At 42.5% G+C, this 13,459-nt stretch overlaps 1 protein-coding gene across 3 annotated transcripts in view; it reads right to left on the reverse strand.

Annotated features, from left to right (window-relative positions):
* HMMR (hyaluronan mediated motility receptor) overlaps positions 1-13,459 on the reverse strand; it is a 41,877-nt gene that overhangs the window by 19,477 nt on the left and 8,941 nt on the right. For 2 of the 3 annotated variants that reach the window (XM_014578824.3, XM_025189886.2), the window contains 6 exons: positions 12,017-12,103; positions 10,085-10,185; positions 8,433-8,507; positions 7,042-7,220; positions 5,480-5,628; positions 5,018-5,256 (listed from right to left, as the gene is read on the reverse strand). In XM_014578824.3, the coding sequence (XP_014434310.1) occupies positions 5,018-5,256; positions 5,480-5,628; positions 7,042-7,220; positions 8,433-8,507; positions 10,085-10,185; positions 12,017-12,103 (830 nt within the window). The remainder of the gene's footprint in view (positions 1-5,017; positions 5,257-5,479; positions 5,629-7,041; positions 7,221-8,432; positions 8,508-10,084; positions 10,186-12,016; positions 12,104-13,459) is intronic. The other variant, XM_006133601.4, reaches the window with a different exon arrangement.

The raw sequence follows: 13,459 nt of genomic DNA on the forward strand, positions 1-13,459 counted from the left end.
AGAAAGCAATCTAGGGTTTATAGTGGAGCACAGCTAAATATGAGTCAGTGTGATGCTGTTGCAAAAAACACACATGATTCTAGGATGCATTAACAGGTGTGCTGTGATCAAGACACAAGAAGTCATTCTTCTGTTCTACTCTGTGCTGATTAGGTCTCAGTTGGAGTATTGTGTCCAGTTTCAGATCCTGTAAACCCTGGCCCCCAACCGCCACCCACTGGGTCATGTTCTGGCAGGCCCCTTACCGTGCCAGTACAAAGGTTCCCTTGAGAACTCTGCAGTGTACATGCTGCGCTGTGGCTGCTTTAAAATATAACTTTGCCCTCGCCCAGCACATCTCCATTGCCTTTACAGAAACCTTCACTTTATGTTAACAGCTTAGGTTTAGGTTTGAAACAGTGTCTCTCCTGTAACATGTCCTTGTAACTTTGTTACAGTGGGAACAGCAGGCAGCTTGCTTCCTACTCCCAGCTCCAGCAGCTGTCTTACTCAGATTCAAGGGTGAAATGTGTTCAAGGAGCAAATGGAGCAATGAATACGCTCCTGGAGGAGTAGCAGGGCAGGGTGGCTAACTTTCCCTCCCTTCACTGATCCTTAGCCAGGTCCTTGCATACCCAGGGGCCCCAGGACACCCATGGGAAGGGGAGGTGGGGGTAGGAGAGGAGGAGACTCAAGGGCAGCATCGTATTTAACCTCTAGTGTCTACATGGCCTTTTGCCGCCCTTCTTGTGTTTGAGATGCTTCCCCTACCCCTGCCCTTCAAGTTCCCACCATTGACTTTTCTTTCCCAGCTGACATGCAAAACAAATTTTGTGAACAGGTACTGTATTGCAGGAGTAGGATAGGGGATTACAGGCAATCACAGGAAATGTAGGAGCACCTCATCGAGAGCAACATTTTTTCAAAGCCTCTGATTTGCACTGCCCCATGCTGTGCTCTCCTTATTACCCTGGTGTCTGACTGCTCAAAATTCCTAGGTAGGCCCTCTGCCCTTCCCCATTCTACCAATAACTTTCTCCCTTGCTCTCACAAAGATTATGGTGCACACAACAAGCTGCCACCACAAAGGCAATGTTGCTTTCACTGAGATCTAACCTAGTCAACCTTCCTTTTAAAACATCCAAAAAGCACATTCCATTATCATTCTGCACTTGCTCAGCCTGTAGCTGAACAGCTCCTTACTGCAATCCAGGCTGCCAATGTATGGCTTCATAAGCCATGGGAGCAAGAGGTCAACTAGAGCAACAGCAGTCACCAAGGATCATTATTGGCATTTCTACCTCTCGAATTCTGATTTTTTAGTCTGAGGAAAAGTTCTAACATGCATCTTTCTGAAGAGGCAGGAGTTCTTAAAGATGCACGATGCACACATCTTTCACGCCCATCCCACACTGATGTCAGTGAAACAGCCCTTGTGATCCACCCGCACCATCAAGAAGTATCCCTTGCAGTTTATGTACTCCTATGGCATAGAGATGTAAAATTTCTATTTGGCTAATTGAATAGTTGATGCAATTTGCTCATTGGATAGCTGACTAATTGTTCACATCCTTACTATGGCAAGTAAGGGCCAAAATGGGAATGTGCGTTCTATTGCCCCGCCACAGTTAAGGCATCCACATTTCCCAGAGTCATAGTCCTCGATAGCAGAATAGTAATGGTTGCTTTTGCTACTTGCATCACAATAGCCATCAATGTACATTTCACCACTCTGAATTGATTCCCAACTGACAAGTAGCTATCTGGCGTTGAGAGCTTCCATAGGGTAATCACCACATTTTTTCATGGTCAGAGTGAGTCTCATTTGTGTGTCCTGCGCTTCAAGGCGTGGAAAGCCATTTGCAAAATTCCAAAAAAACAGCCTTGCGCATTCAGATGTTTTCCAGCCACTGCTGATCATCCCATATCGGCAGCACTACATGGTCCCACCAGTCTGTCTCACAGCACCAAAACTGATGTTTGTGTCCAGAGGATTGCTTGGCAGCTGCGTTTCCATCAGCACAAGGGTTTGCCTGTATAGTAATCCATGGGACTCTGAGATTCATCTTCAACCTCATCCCGGTGGAGTGACAGATGTACACTCGACATACTGAATCATTAGGTACATTAAGATAGACAACATCACAATGGTTTGATGCAAAATGGAATCCATGCTCGTGTTGCTATGATGTCTGCACAGATAACCAGGGCCAAAAGACTGTTTCCTATTCATGTCAAGCAAGGGGGAAGAGGGAGTAGATAAGCACATTATGGGACACTGAAAAACATGAACTACCCACTGCACAGTTTTGGTCCCAGGATGTACTGAGAGCATAACCCAGAATGCAAAGTAGTGCAGGTGCTGTGGGATTGCTACCCATAGTGCATCCCTCTCAAATTCAACAGCAGTCTCCCTAATGGGGACATACTACTGTACTTCCAACTCTGAATTCTTTCCCTGTGATGGGGACATGAACCTTCAACTTTGCGCAAAAAAAAAAAAAAAAAAAAAAAAAAAAAATCAGGTAACCAGAAAGCGACCTTAATAGATTCAACCTCATCTCGTAGTGTAGACATGGCCTTACTCTGTCAGTTTCGTGTTACCTCTAATTCAAACCAGTGTATTTATTTCCTCGGTGCCACTTTCAAGAGTTAAATGTTGCAATGACTATGATTTAAACACAATCATTTCATTTCCCCAGGGCTTAGTACAGTAGACTTCCGATAATCTGGAACCTATGGGACCTAGGTGGTGCCGGATTATCAGATATGCCAGACTATCAGGAGGTACTATAAACTGGTTTTTTATATATATATATATATATATATATATATACACACACACATACACACACACACTATATACTGTATATAAAGTGTTCTTAACCCTTTTTATTGTACATACTGTATACAGTATACTGTAATGTTTAAGACTTTTTTAACCTTTTTGCTTAGTTCAGCTGCTGCCGCTGTTACCCTGTGACTCATTTTTTGCCGAAGCTCACTCACTAGGCTCTTGCCATTTTGATGCCGGACTATCAGGAGTGCCGGACTATTGGATGCCGGACTATTGGAGTTTTACTGTATTTCAGTTTTGTCTGTAGGATGAGAATTTTACACCATTGGAGTAGAAGAAATCTGAGTTCAGAGGCAGGCAGACGTGTTTCAAATAAGGCATTTAGTCCAATTAGATAAGTAATCTCGATGTTTAGATTAACTGCTTTTGTTTCCCTGGTCCTCACATCACTTCTCCTTAGGCTAGTTTAATTTCTCCAGAACCCCAAAGTCAAGGTTATCAAGTTAGGGTACAGTATTCTAGATTTTATCTTCATGTGGAACAGAAATAACTTAAATAGAATACATTTGTGCACACCACTTTGCTTTAGGTATTTTCATTATCTTGCCTCAATTAACTGTCTTCAGCAGTTCATAGAATTAAAGATGCTATTTTGATATTAGACACTCTAATGTTGGATACAAAAATAAAAACAGTAATTGATTTAACATCTCTGATGCTGTTAGATTAAAAAACTGAAGAGCAGCTAACACTGGAGGTGTTGAATTGTTCAATTTAGGGTGCGTCTATACCCTAAACTCAAAATAAGACATGCAATTTACACTATGCAAATTGCATATCTTATTTCGAATCTATTTTGCAATAGCTTATTTGGCATAGCTACATAGTGCCAAATTTGGAAATAAATGCACTATTTAGAGCCATCCCTTAAACCTCATGGCACGAGGGTTACCAGGATGGCGAAACAGCACACCCTTTATTTCAAAAAAATATTTCAAAAAACAGGTGGCTTGTGTACACATGGGATAATTATTTCGGGATACCTCTGGTATCCTGAAATAGCCATGTAGCATAGATGTACCCTTATAGAGGTATAGGTTTGAGTTGCTTAAATTTAAACGTGACTTTATAAAGATACTGAATTAGATCCCATTGCTGGATGGGTGAGGGGGGTAGAGGCACGGAGTGAGCTCATAGCCACAGGTTAGTTTAATCCTGTATATTCTAGAGAAGATTTATTTCAACTTTAACTTGGAATTACCAGTCCCAGTGTGACGGACCCGGCGGGGTCCGCACTTGAACCCGCGGGGGAAACCCCCCCTGCAACGGGAAAAGCGGCCGCCGCGGCGGCCGAACACACCAAGGCGGCGGCGCTGGGGGCCGGACGCCCCGCAGCACCGACAGGAGCGGGGAGCAGGAGGCGGGGCTGAGCACGAGCGGCCAGAAAGCGCCCGCCCCTGCCGCCCCGGCTGACACTCCAGCCGAGCACCCGGGAGCACGCCGGGACACCCGTGAAAGGGGCGGCGCCGGGGGGGCGGAGCTTACCGCCCCGACGTCATCTCCCGGTGACCATAACAGCCGGGAGCGCCCCGGCAAGAGGGGAGAGAGTGCAGCGGCGGGCGCCCTGGCATCCAGGAGCACCAAACCCCCATCCCTCGGGGCAACCCGGAGGGAAGGACTCGGCAGCTGGCGGCTCACCCTGGGACGGGCCCGACGACTCCGACGGGGTGAGTGACCCTGACTTGTTCTGCCAGCGGGACAAGTCAGCAGGGAGTGGAAGGAGCCCGAGGCGGGACCCTTTTGGCGCCCGTGGGCGGACGAGTTGAGGGCCGCAGCCCCGTCTGCCGCGGAGGGCGACAACCGGTCGCCGACCTCCGCTTAGGGCCTCGGGCTGGGACCCGGAGGTGAGGGAGGGCCCGGGTCCCCCACTCCCCTTCCATGCCACAATCCTCTCCTACTCTGCCAAGTCGAGGAGCAGGAAAGACCGACGAAGGGGTCGCAGAGCCCCCCCCCAGTCCCTTGGGGGCTGAGGGGTGATCGCCCCCGCAACTAGAGACTACTACCAAGACCCCGGGTGGGGCGACCAACGAGTCCAATTCAGACGGTGGGTACGCTGGGCCCCGCCCCCTCCCCAGACTAGGGCCAGGATCGGCTGGGGGAGAAGGGGCGAGGTGCTCGCACCCAGGAAACGCTGTCACACCCAGGTTCATTAGAAGTAACAAAGTTATTCTTTTCACAAACCGTTTCAGCTTGGCTTCCATCTCTGCTAGCTCTTCAACTCTAGACTTGTTCTCTTGTTCCAAGTGCTTTATTAATTCATCAACCTTTTCCTCCTTAATATGCAGTTTATCCAACTCCTTCAATGCTGCTTCTAGTTCTTCCTCCAAAACATGCCTCTCATTTGTCATCTCTTCTTGAAACTCTAGCAGCTTTTGATGCACTGAAGTGGAAAGTTCCTGAAGACAGCACCAACATAATACCTAGTTTTAATTTAAATTTATAGCGATCTTAGATTTTATGAACAAAAAGGTAGGGCTTGTCTACATGACATAGATGATCAAACAAACTACTCTACTGTAACTATGCCAATAATCTTCCTGTAGGTAAACATGCCCTAGCTCATCAGTACATTCACAATAGGTTTAATCTAAACCAGAACAAGAATTCAATACATTTATTATATTAAGTTTGTATTTTGTTTACCTTCTCCTGTTGTAACTGATAACACATCTCTTTCTGTTTCTGCTGAAGTTTTTGGTGTTCTTGCTCCTCTAGGAGAAGCCTCTTTTTCAAGGTTTCTATTTCAGCATTCATACTTTGCTCTCTCTCTCGATTCTCAGTTAAGAGCGTCTCTAGGGAAGAAAGTTTCCAATATAATAAAGCTTTGAGGATAAATAATTAAGAGCTGTCCTCACTGACCAGGCCAATAGGCTTTATAGAAACTTTCAATGAAGAAAAATTGATACATGAACTACTGAAGATGACAAGTATTGCAGGCTTAATTTAACAGGCCCCTTAGGGTATGTCTAAACTACATCCCTCTGTCAAAAGAGGGATGTAAATTAGGCAGATCGAAAATGCAAATGAAGCAGGGATTTAAATATCCCACTCTTCATTTGCATAATTGTGTCACAGCAGTCTTTTGAAAAAGGGCATTTCAAAAGTGAAACCGCTGTCTAGATGTGGTTCTTTTGGGGAGAGGGGGAACTCACACATACCACCTTTTTGAAAGATCCTGTACTCATTTTTTGAGGAGTACAGGATCTTTCAAAAAAGGGGTCCCCCCCCAAAAGAACCACATCTAGACAACAGTTTTACTTTTGAAGTGCCCTTTTTCAAAAGACCGCTTTGACACAATTACGCAAATTAAGCACAGGAAATTCAAATTCCAGCTTAATTTGCAATTTTGATCTGTCTAATTTACATCGCTCTTTCGAAAGAGATATGTAGTCTAGACATGCCCATAGTGGAGTCAGAAGCCATGATATAAAATGGTGAGTTATGACACTACAATACAGCTGGGAGAATGGTTTACACTCCATTCGCCACCATATGAATGGTGATTCTAGAACATGGAACTAGAACTAAGTGATTTTTGCAAGTGTAATTTCTAAAGTAAGTAGGTAAAGCAAACTGGTTCAGCCATCTCCCCATCCCTCATTTGCTGCTGGGTGAACTTTTTAATATTTGTTAGTATAAATACTTTTGACTAGAATTTGGGCTAACAGAGAAACAAGCAGCTCTGTAAAATGCACCATGGTTTACACTTGGGACACACTAGCCTACATTTTAATAGAGTTATGCTACAGAACATCTGAATGAAATAAGTTTGGGCACGTAAGGGCCCAGAGACTCAGCCCACAGCTTATAACACTATAGCAGTGATCTTTTTACACCCAAGATCATTTTTTAAAAGTGTAAGGGCAGCCAAGATATACCCCATCCCTTCCCCAAGATCCCACCACTTCCTTGAGGTAGGGGGAGTCCAGAGCTGGCATCTCAGGAAACACACCCGCTGTTGTGGGGAAGGGAGGAGCAGCGCGTGCTTCTTGAGATGCCGGATCTGGCGCGCAGCCAATGGACGGACGCAGACACCCCCCCCCCCCCCATGCTGCAGGAAGCCAGCACTAGCTCCATTTCACAGGAAGATGTAGCATCAGTGCAGGCTATTCATTGGAGATTGGGGGGGAGGGGGAGGGGAAGCAGCGAGTGGCAACACCTCACAATTGACTGGCCATGCCCCTGCACAGCATTACAGAAATTACCTTTTTCATGTTCAAACAACTGACATCTCTCATTAAGCTCTCTGATGAATTTAGATAGTTTTTCCTCTTTCCTTGTAAAGCAATCATTCAAGGCCATAATGTCCTGGTCCTTTTGCACCAGTAACTTCTCCATTTGGAGAACATCTAGTTTGTACTTCTGCACTTGTTCTGCAACTCCACTAAGAAAAAAAATCCAGACATGTCAGCATTACATTTTGCTTAAGCTTACATTAGTTGTGTCACCATTTGCACCTTGTAAAATGTAATCCCATGTAACACTGAGGTTCCAAGAAACTCAACAGAACTTGAGAAAGATTAATTTCTAGATAGGAGAGCTCCAGACAGGATCTATATCAGGTGTGGCCAACTTGCAGCTCACAGCCGCAATGTAGCTCTTCAAAGAAAAAATTGTGGCTCCCACACCTACACCCAGAGACCTTCAAGGGGCAACGGTGTGAAAGATAGAGCCACAGCGTCCCATGCATCCTTCAAAAATGGCCACCGTAAAAAGGGAAATACCTGCTTTTGAAAGGGCAGCATCTCAGTGTCTGGGCCTTTTTTGGGGGGGAAGAGGGGTGTCTCAACAACTCCCCCCACCCCCACCTCTCGGCTCTTTGTGCAATGACAGAGATCAGGTCTTTAGTTCACCTTTAACTTTCAAAGTAGAAACTGCATTAATCTGATCTGTAGTGAAGACTGCTTGTGTTAACGAAGACTATGGAATTATTCATGAATTTCTATTAATCTCTCAATTAAGAGTCTCCCACACCCCAGCCATTTGGATACAGTTTGCATGTTCTCCAGAGAGGAGACATGGAAACCAGTCTCAGACTTGTGCAGAAACTGCAGATTCAAAGAAGTCACCAGGATGTTTGCATTACTACAAGGTTCTGCTCAAGGGCCCCCCCCCCCCCGTCCAACACTATTCCCTGTAAGGGGCAGGGTGGATTCCTAATAAAGTGCTACAGAATTTACTGCATCCCAATTCCACACTAAAAATGCTGGCTTCCCACACTACATAGGCTCTCGCTATATATTTTGATCTGCAATACTCTTAGTTGTCCCATTGATGTTGAAAAACCATCTGTAGTAAAGAAGGGGGGGGGGGAAAATCAGCATAGGTAGAGTTGACCATCTGTACAGAGTCATGTACTTCCAGAGAGGTGAAGCCTCGCTCAACTTCAAGCTAGTCTGATCATTTTAAATCTAAGAAATCAACTAGAGAGTTCTGTTAAAAAAAACAAAAAAACCCTCCCTTCCCATGTAAAAGGAAGAGTCATAATACTCATGTTCACATAATTCCATTTAGAGATCCTATTAAAAGCTTGATCGAGCCTTCAAGCTTTAGTTGAGACACTTGATTTGTCTGTCTAAAAATAGAAGCTTGTTACCTGAGTTCTGTGATATATTCCAAGAGTTTCTCAGTGTCAGACTTTTCTTCAACCTTGTTTCTCTCAGTAGCAGTTCTAAAAATAAGGTTAGATGCTGGACTTAACGTGACAGTTCTAAAACCAGATACTCAAGAAGAGCAGTACAGATGCTAAGGATAATGAGCAGCTGCCTGCAGACAACCAATAGATATTCTGCATTCATCTGATGATTGCTAGTATTAAGGTATCCAATCATGAACTAGAAGACACAAATAAATAACTCAGTACTACACAATATGAAATTAAAACAAGTTTCTTCATGAATTTGTTAGAGTCACAAACTGCAAAATCTACCAACACTTTTTTCATCACTTTCAAATAACGAATGTTCAATCATTCATGTGTATGTGGGAAGGAATAAGCATGAGTTCTCAAAATGTGTTAATTCAATTTCTCCCATGCCTGGCCTAGCAACCCTGTCCAACAATATGAGAAGGAAGCATGAGATGTTGAGGTCCTGAGCTGTCAGCAACTGCTGCTGCTGGTAGAAGTGAGAAGATGGATTGAGGATTTAAACAAAAAAAACAAACAAACAAACAAAGGTCTCCCATGACTAGCTGCATTTCCCCCAAAACTATTAGCTCTAAGTTTACCATTAGAAACGTCACGAGTTTCATGCATTTTTGAGTTTTATAGTAAAATTGCAAAGTTAGCTGAAAAGCTTCAGAGGCGTAGCCAAGTTAGTCTGTAACAGGAAAAACAGTCTAGTACATTAAAACTAACAAAACATGTAGATGGCATCATGAGCTCTCATGCGCACAACCCACTTCTTCAGATGACAAGAGTATTGAGACACTTAAAAAGTGTACAAAACATGTTGGTGTACAGCAGATTCTGCTCTCCTTCACCACATGCTTGACTTCATGACGGAGTGCATCACATTTTACATTTTTTTTTAAATGACTAGTCATGTAGAAAAGCAATGGCCCGCATAGTGAGGGGAAGAACACTGGTTGTTGATTGGCTTCAAGGTTAAATTGAGCAGCTGGCTAGGGCCTGCCTCTCTGCCCTTGTAATACTGCAAGTTAAGTAATTCAGCTTGAAGTGGTGTCTTTACACAAGAAAGAGTTCAGCTCCTGGGCCAACTATTTTGAGCCCTAGTCCACTGCTTTCCCATTAAACAATCCTTCGGACTATATTATACATGCTAGCTCTCGAACTATAATAGACTTGGGCAACTGGTTGCCTACAATACACCAGTAGCTCAAACTGATACAATTTCTTCCATAACCTTGCAGGATCTAATACCTTCTTTACACTAAATAAGGTAAATCATCCAAGACCGACAGATTTTAATTCCAGTCACAAGTGGAATATTAGACGAGCCATTTTGTCTTGCTACACACAGATACTCAACTGGGGCAGTGACATATACAGAATTCTAAGAGGTGCCTGGCAAAATAGGGCCTAGAGCTGATTTGCAGAATCACTTATTAGTTTCCTCTTATATCAGATTCTAATCCCTGGGAAGATTTCAGTATTTCTCTTCCCTTTAGCATCCGGATTTGCTGAAACTCATTTAATTTGCCGTCTATTTACATCCCTACAGTTAAGTATAAGCAACAATGGAAGAATTAGTGATTTATACCAGAGCTAATTCTTCTATCACTTACAATTTTTCTTCCAACTGTGCCACTTTTCCTTTGGAATGCACTAGATTCTTCTGGACTGCCTGCAGTTTCATTTCCATGTCTTCCTGTTTAGCAAGGACATGCTTTAAAAAAAAAAAAAAAAAAAAAAAAAAAGTCATTAATTAATAGTTACATAAAAGTTTCACAAGTATAAAAGACAGCCAACAAGTTACATTCCTATAAAGCCCTAAGGCAGGTTTATTTATCCAACATAGTTTGCCTCAAATCAGAATTCACTACTTATACAGCCCAGTGCAATTGCTGTCAGATTATCACTTCGGAATTTAAAATTAATATGAAATGAGAAAGGGTATCAGGAAGCTATATTTATGGCAGAGCTTTACAGAATTAAAAGGACACAATTTTGTTTACTTTCTAGAAGTAGTGGGATCTAAAGACAATTGGATTGTGGTGCATGTATGACTGCAGTGACCATTTGTATCATGGTTTCTGTTACACTTTGTATAAGATATATGATATACAATTGCAATATAAGGGGTCAATGGAAAAGTTGCAATTTGTCAAGGACTATCCTGGTTTAAATCTATGTATCTGAACGACATATCTTTATCTCAACACATAGATGTACAATACATTTGCAGGGCATACATCAAGGCCAGTCAACTGTGTGTTGATGCACCAGTAAAGACATTCCACTCTCACAATGGGCCACTGAAGAAGTAGATCTTTCTTGTACAGGTCTCAAAATGAGGAGCCAATGGTCACTCCTGTGATTTTGCAAACTATACAAGGACATCTGATGAAGATGTGTGACCTAATGATCTTTTACTAGAAGTTACACACGGTCATATGATCCTGGAATCCATCTTGGGACGGTAACTTTCCATGTAGATAGCAGAGGATATAAAGCAGTGTATCTTAAACTTTAAGGCCACGGAACACCAAACAATAATATTTTTGTATGTGGAACAGCTATGAGAATTTTCTTTAAATAAAATAAAACAAACAAAAAGATGTCAAACAAACGACAAAAACAAAGAAGTAACAAAATCAAAGAAGAGGTCGCGGCACACCTGTGAGTTGTTCACGGAACAGTGTTCTGCGAACATATTTTAAGAAACACTGATATAAAGACACCAGAGATTTCTCCATTTTTTTGCCTAATTCGTACTCAAATTTTCTAGACTATCGGTTTAAAAATTTTTAAACTATGGACTGAGGACCTTCAGTGTTTTGGAAATTACCAGAGACTTATAGTCTCTTGCAAGCAGTGATTGCTGCTATGATACTGGTCTATGAACACTGAAAGTCATTTTATATTAGGTGAATGATTGGATAGCTAAACAACAACTCTTTAAGAGCATCTTTAGTTAGCCAATCTTTTAATAAACTGCCAGCATGATACTGGGTAAGAGCTGAGATGCATATTGACCTGGGAATAAGTGTCTGATTCTTTGGTATTAGTAGAGCCTCACACAAAATAAATTGTTTGTTTAGTAACTTCTCACTATACTATACCTGTTTGTTTGGATGAGAACCAATGGCTGAAATTCCTAAAGGGGACAGTTTAGCTTCTTGGTAACCAGCAAGGTGCTTCAGAAGCTCTTTTGATATTGGGTTGGTCAATCTAATTATAGAATAAACCACCTGATTTTATTTGCCACGCTTAGAGCAGACTTATCCTTGCCAGGCACATGAATATGGGGACATCTAAGGATTTCTAGAATCCTCATTATCTGGGTTCTGTTCCCGTCTCTGCTGTAATCTTGCAGCACAAACTTGACAGATGGATGGAAAAGCGATTTCTGACAGATCAATTGGAACAACCCATGATTAGTTAGTGAATTACACACATTTCAAATTGCAAGCTACCATGTATAAAAGCTAGTACCCCACTTCCAATTTTGAAAGATCCAAGTTTGTCAAGTGAGGAATTTCAGAACAGTAACTTACCTTATTCTTTGCCTCCATTTTGTTTCTGAGTTTCATTATCTCCATACATAAACTGCTCATTTTTTTCTGTGCCCCATCTTCAGAAAACTTGATTAGCGATAAGCAGAAAGTGTTTGAATACAGAATTAGTCCTACACAGAATAGCAATTCACATCCATTATAAGAAGAGTGCAGGAAGACTCTTATAATTCCCCCCACTTAACTCTGCCACGAAAAGAGAATGTTTACATTTCTTAACTGACTTGGAGGAGGAAAAAGTTGTAGTTTAGACAACATGCACAACTAAGTCAACTTATAAGCCAAATCAAATGTATGTTAAAAAGGAGGCAGATTTGTGACAATGCTTTTAAATGATAAAGTTCTAGAGTATCTACTAATAAAGTGTTGCAAAACAAATTGAGAAGTTTTATTCTATTTATTTGAATCAGTTTTATGCATTTAACAAAGTATAATAGGTCTCATTACTGGTGTGGGCAGGAACCTGAAAGAATGAAGCTGAAGCCTACAAACACGTTATACTCAGAACGTATTCACACAAACCACTAGTCATTCCCCCTGAAAGTTATCAATTGCCTATACAGTACATAAAATTGAAGTTGCTCCTTAGAATTAAAAGCAGATTTCAACTTGTGTATGCTAGCACATCCTTATATCAGAGATATTTAGTTTTGCAGTTCTCAAATTGTGGATTGTGTCTCCAGAAACAAACATGCTTATTAACAGCAAAAATGCTTTTAAATAAACAAACATAAGTGAGAAATAAACAGATTTCATCCCTATTGTCCCTCTGCCAATTTGTGTACACTGAGGCTATGTCTAGACTGCAGACTTCTTTTGGAAGCAGCTCTTCCGGAAGATATCTTCCGGAAAAACTTCTTCTGAAAAAGATCATCCACACTGCAGAAGTGCATCAAAGACGCAATCTGCTTTTTCAAGAGATGGTGTCCATTCAGTGTGGACGCTATCTCGCATTTCAGCTGTTATTAGTATGGAAGAAGTAGTCACCAGGGCACCTGTGCTTTTTCCTCTTCTTTACAAAGAGCTCCTTCTTCCCCGTCCATACTCTCCCTTCTTCCAAAAAAGTTCTTTCAGAAAAAGGCTTCTTCCTCATAGAATGAGGCTTACCTGTGTTGGAAAAACCACTCTGTTCTTCCAGTTTTCTTTCTGAAGAACGCGATTGCAGTGTGAATGTAATTGTGTGGATGTAACTGAAGTTTTTTGAGTCAGAGTCAATCCATACCTCTCTCTAAAACATGGGTGGGGAACCTCAGGCCAAGGTACCAGATGTGGCCCCCAGCCTACATGGATCCAATCCCTTTGAGGCTCAGCATTAGGGAGCCTACACTGGTGCTCCAGCCCCGCCCAACCGCAGGGCTGGAGCACACAAAACCTACTTGCCTAGGCCCCCGCCGCCCCCCAGCCTCTTGTGTGGAATGGGAATGT

Source organism: Pelodiscus sinensis, chromosome 17 (genome assembly GCF_049634645.1).
Source record: "Pelodiscus sinensis isolate JC-2024 chromosome 17, ASM4963464v1, whole genome shotgun sequence".
Classification (NCBI taxonomy): Eukaryota; Metazoa; Chordata; order Testudines; family Trionychidae; genus Pelodiscus; species Pelodiscus sinensis.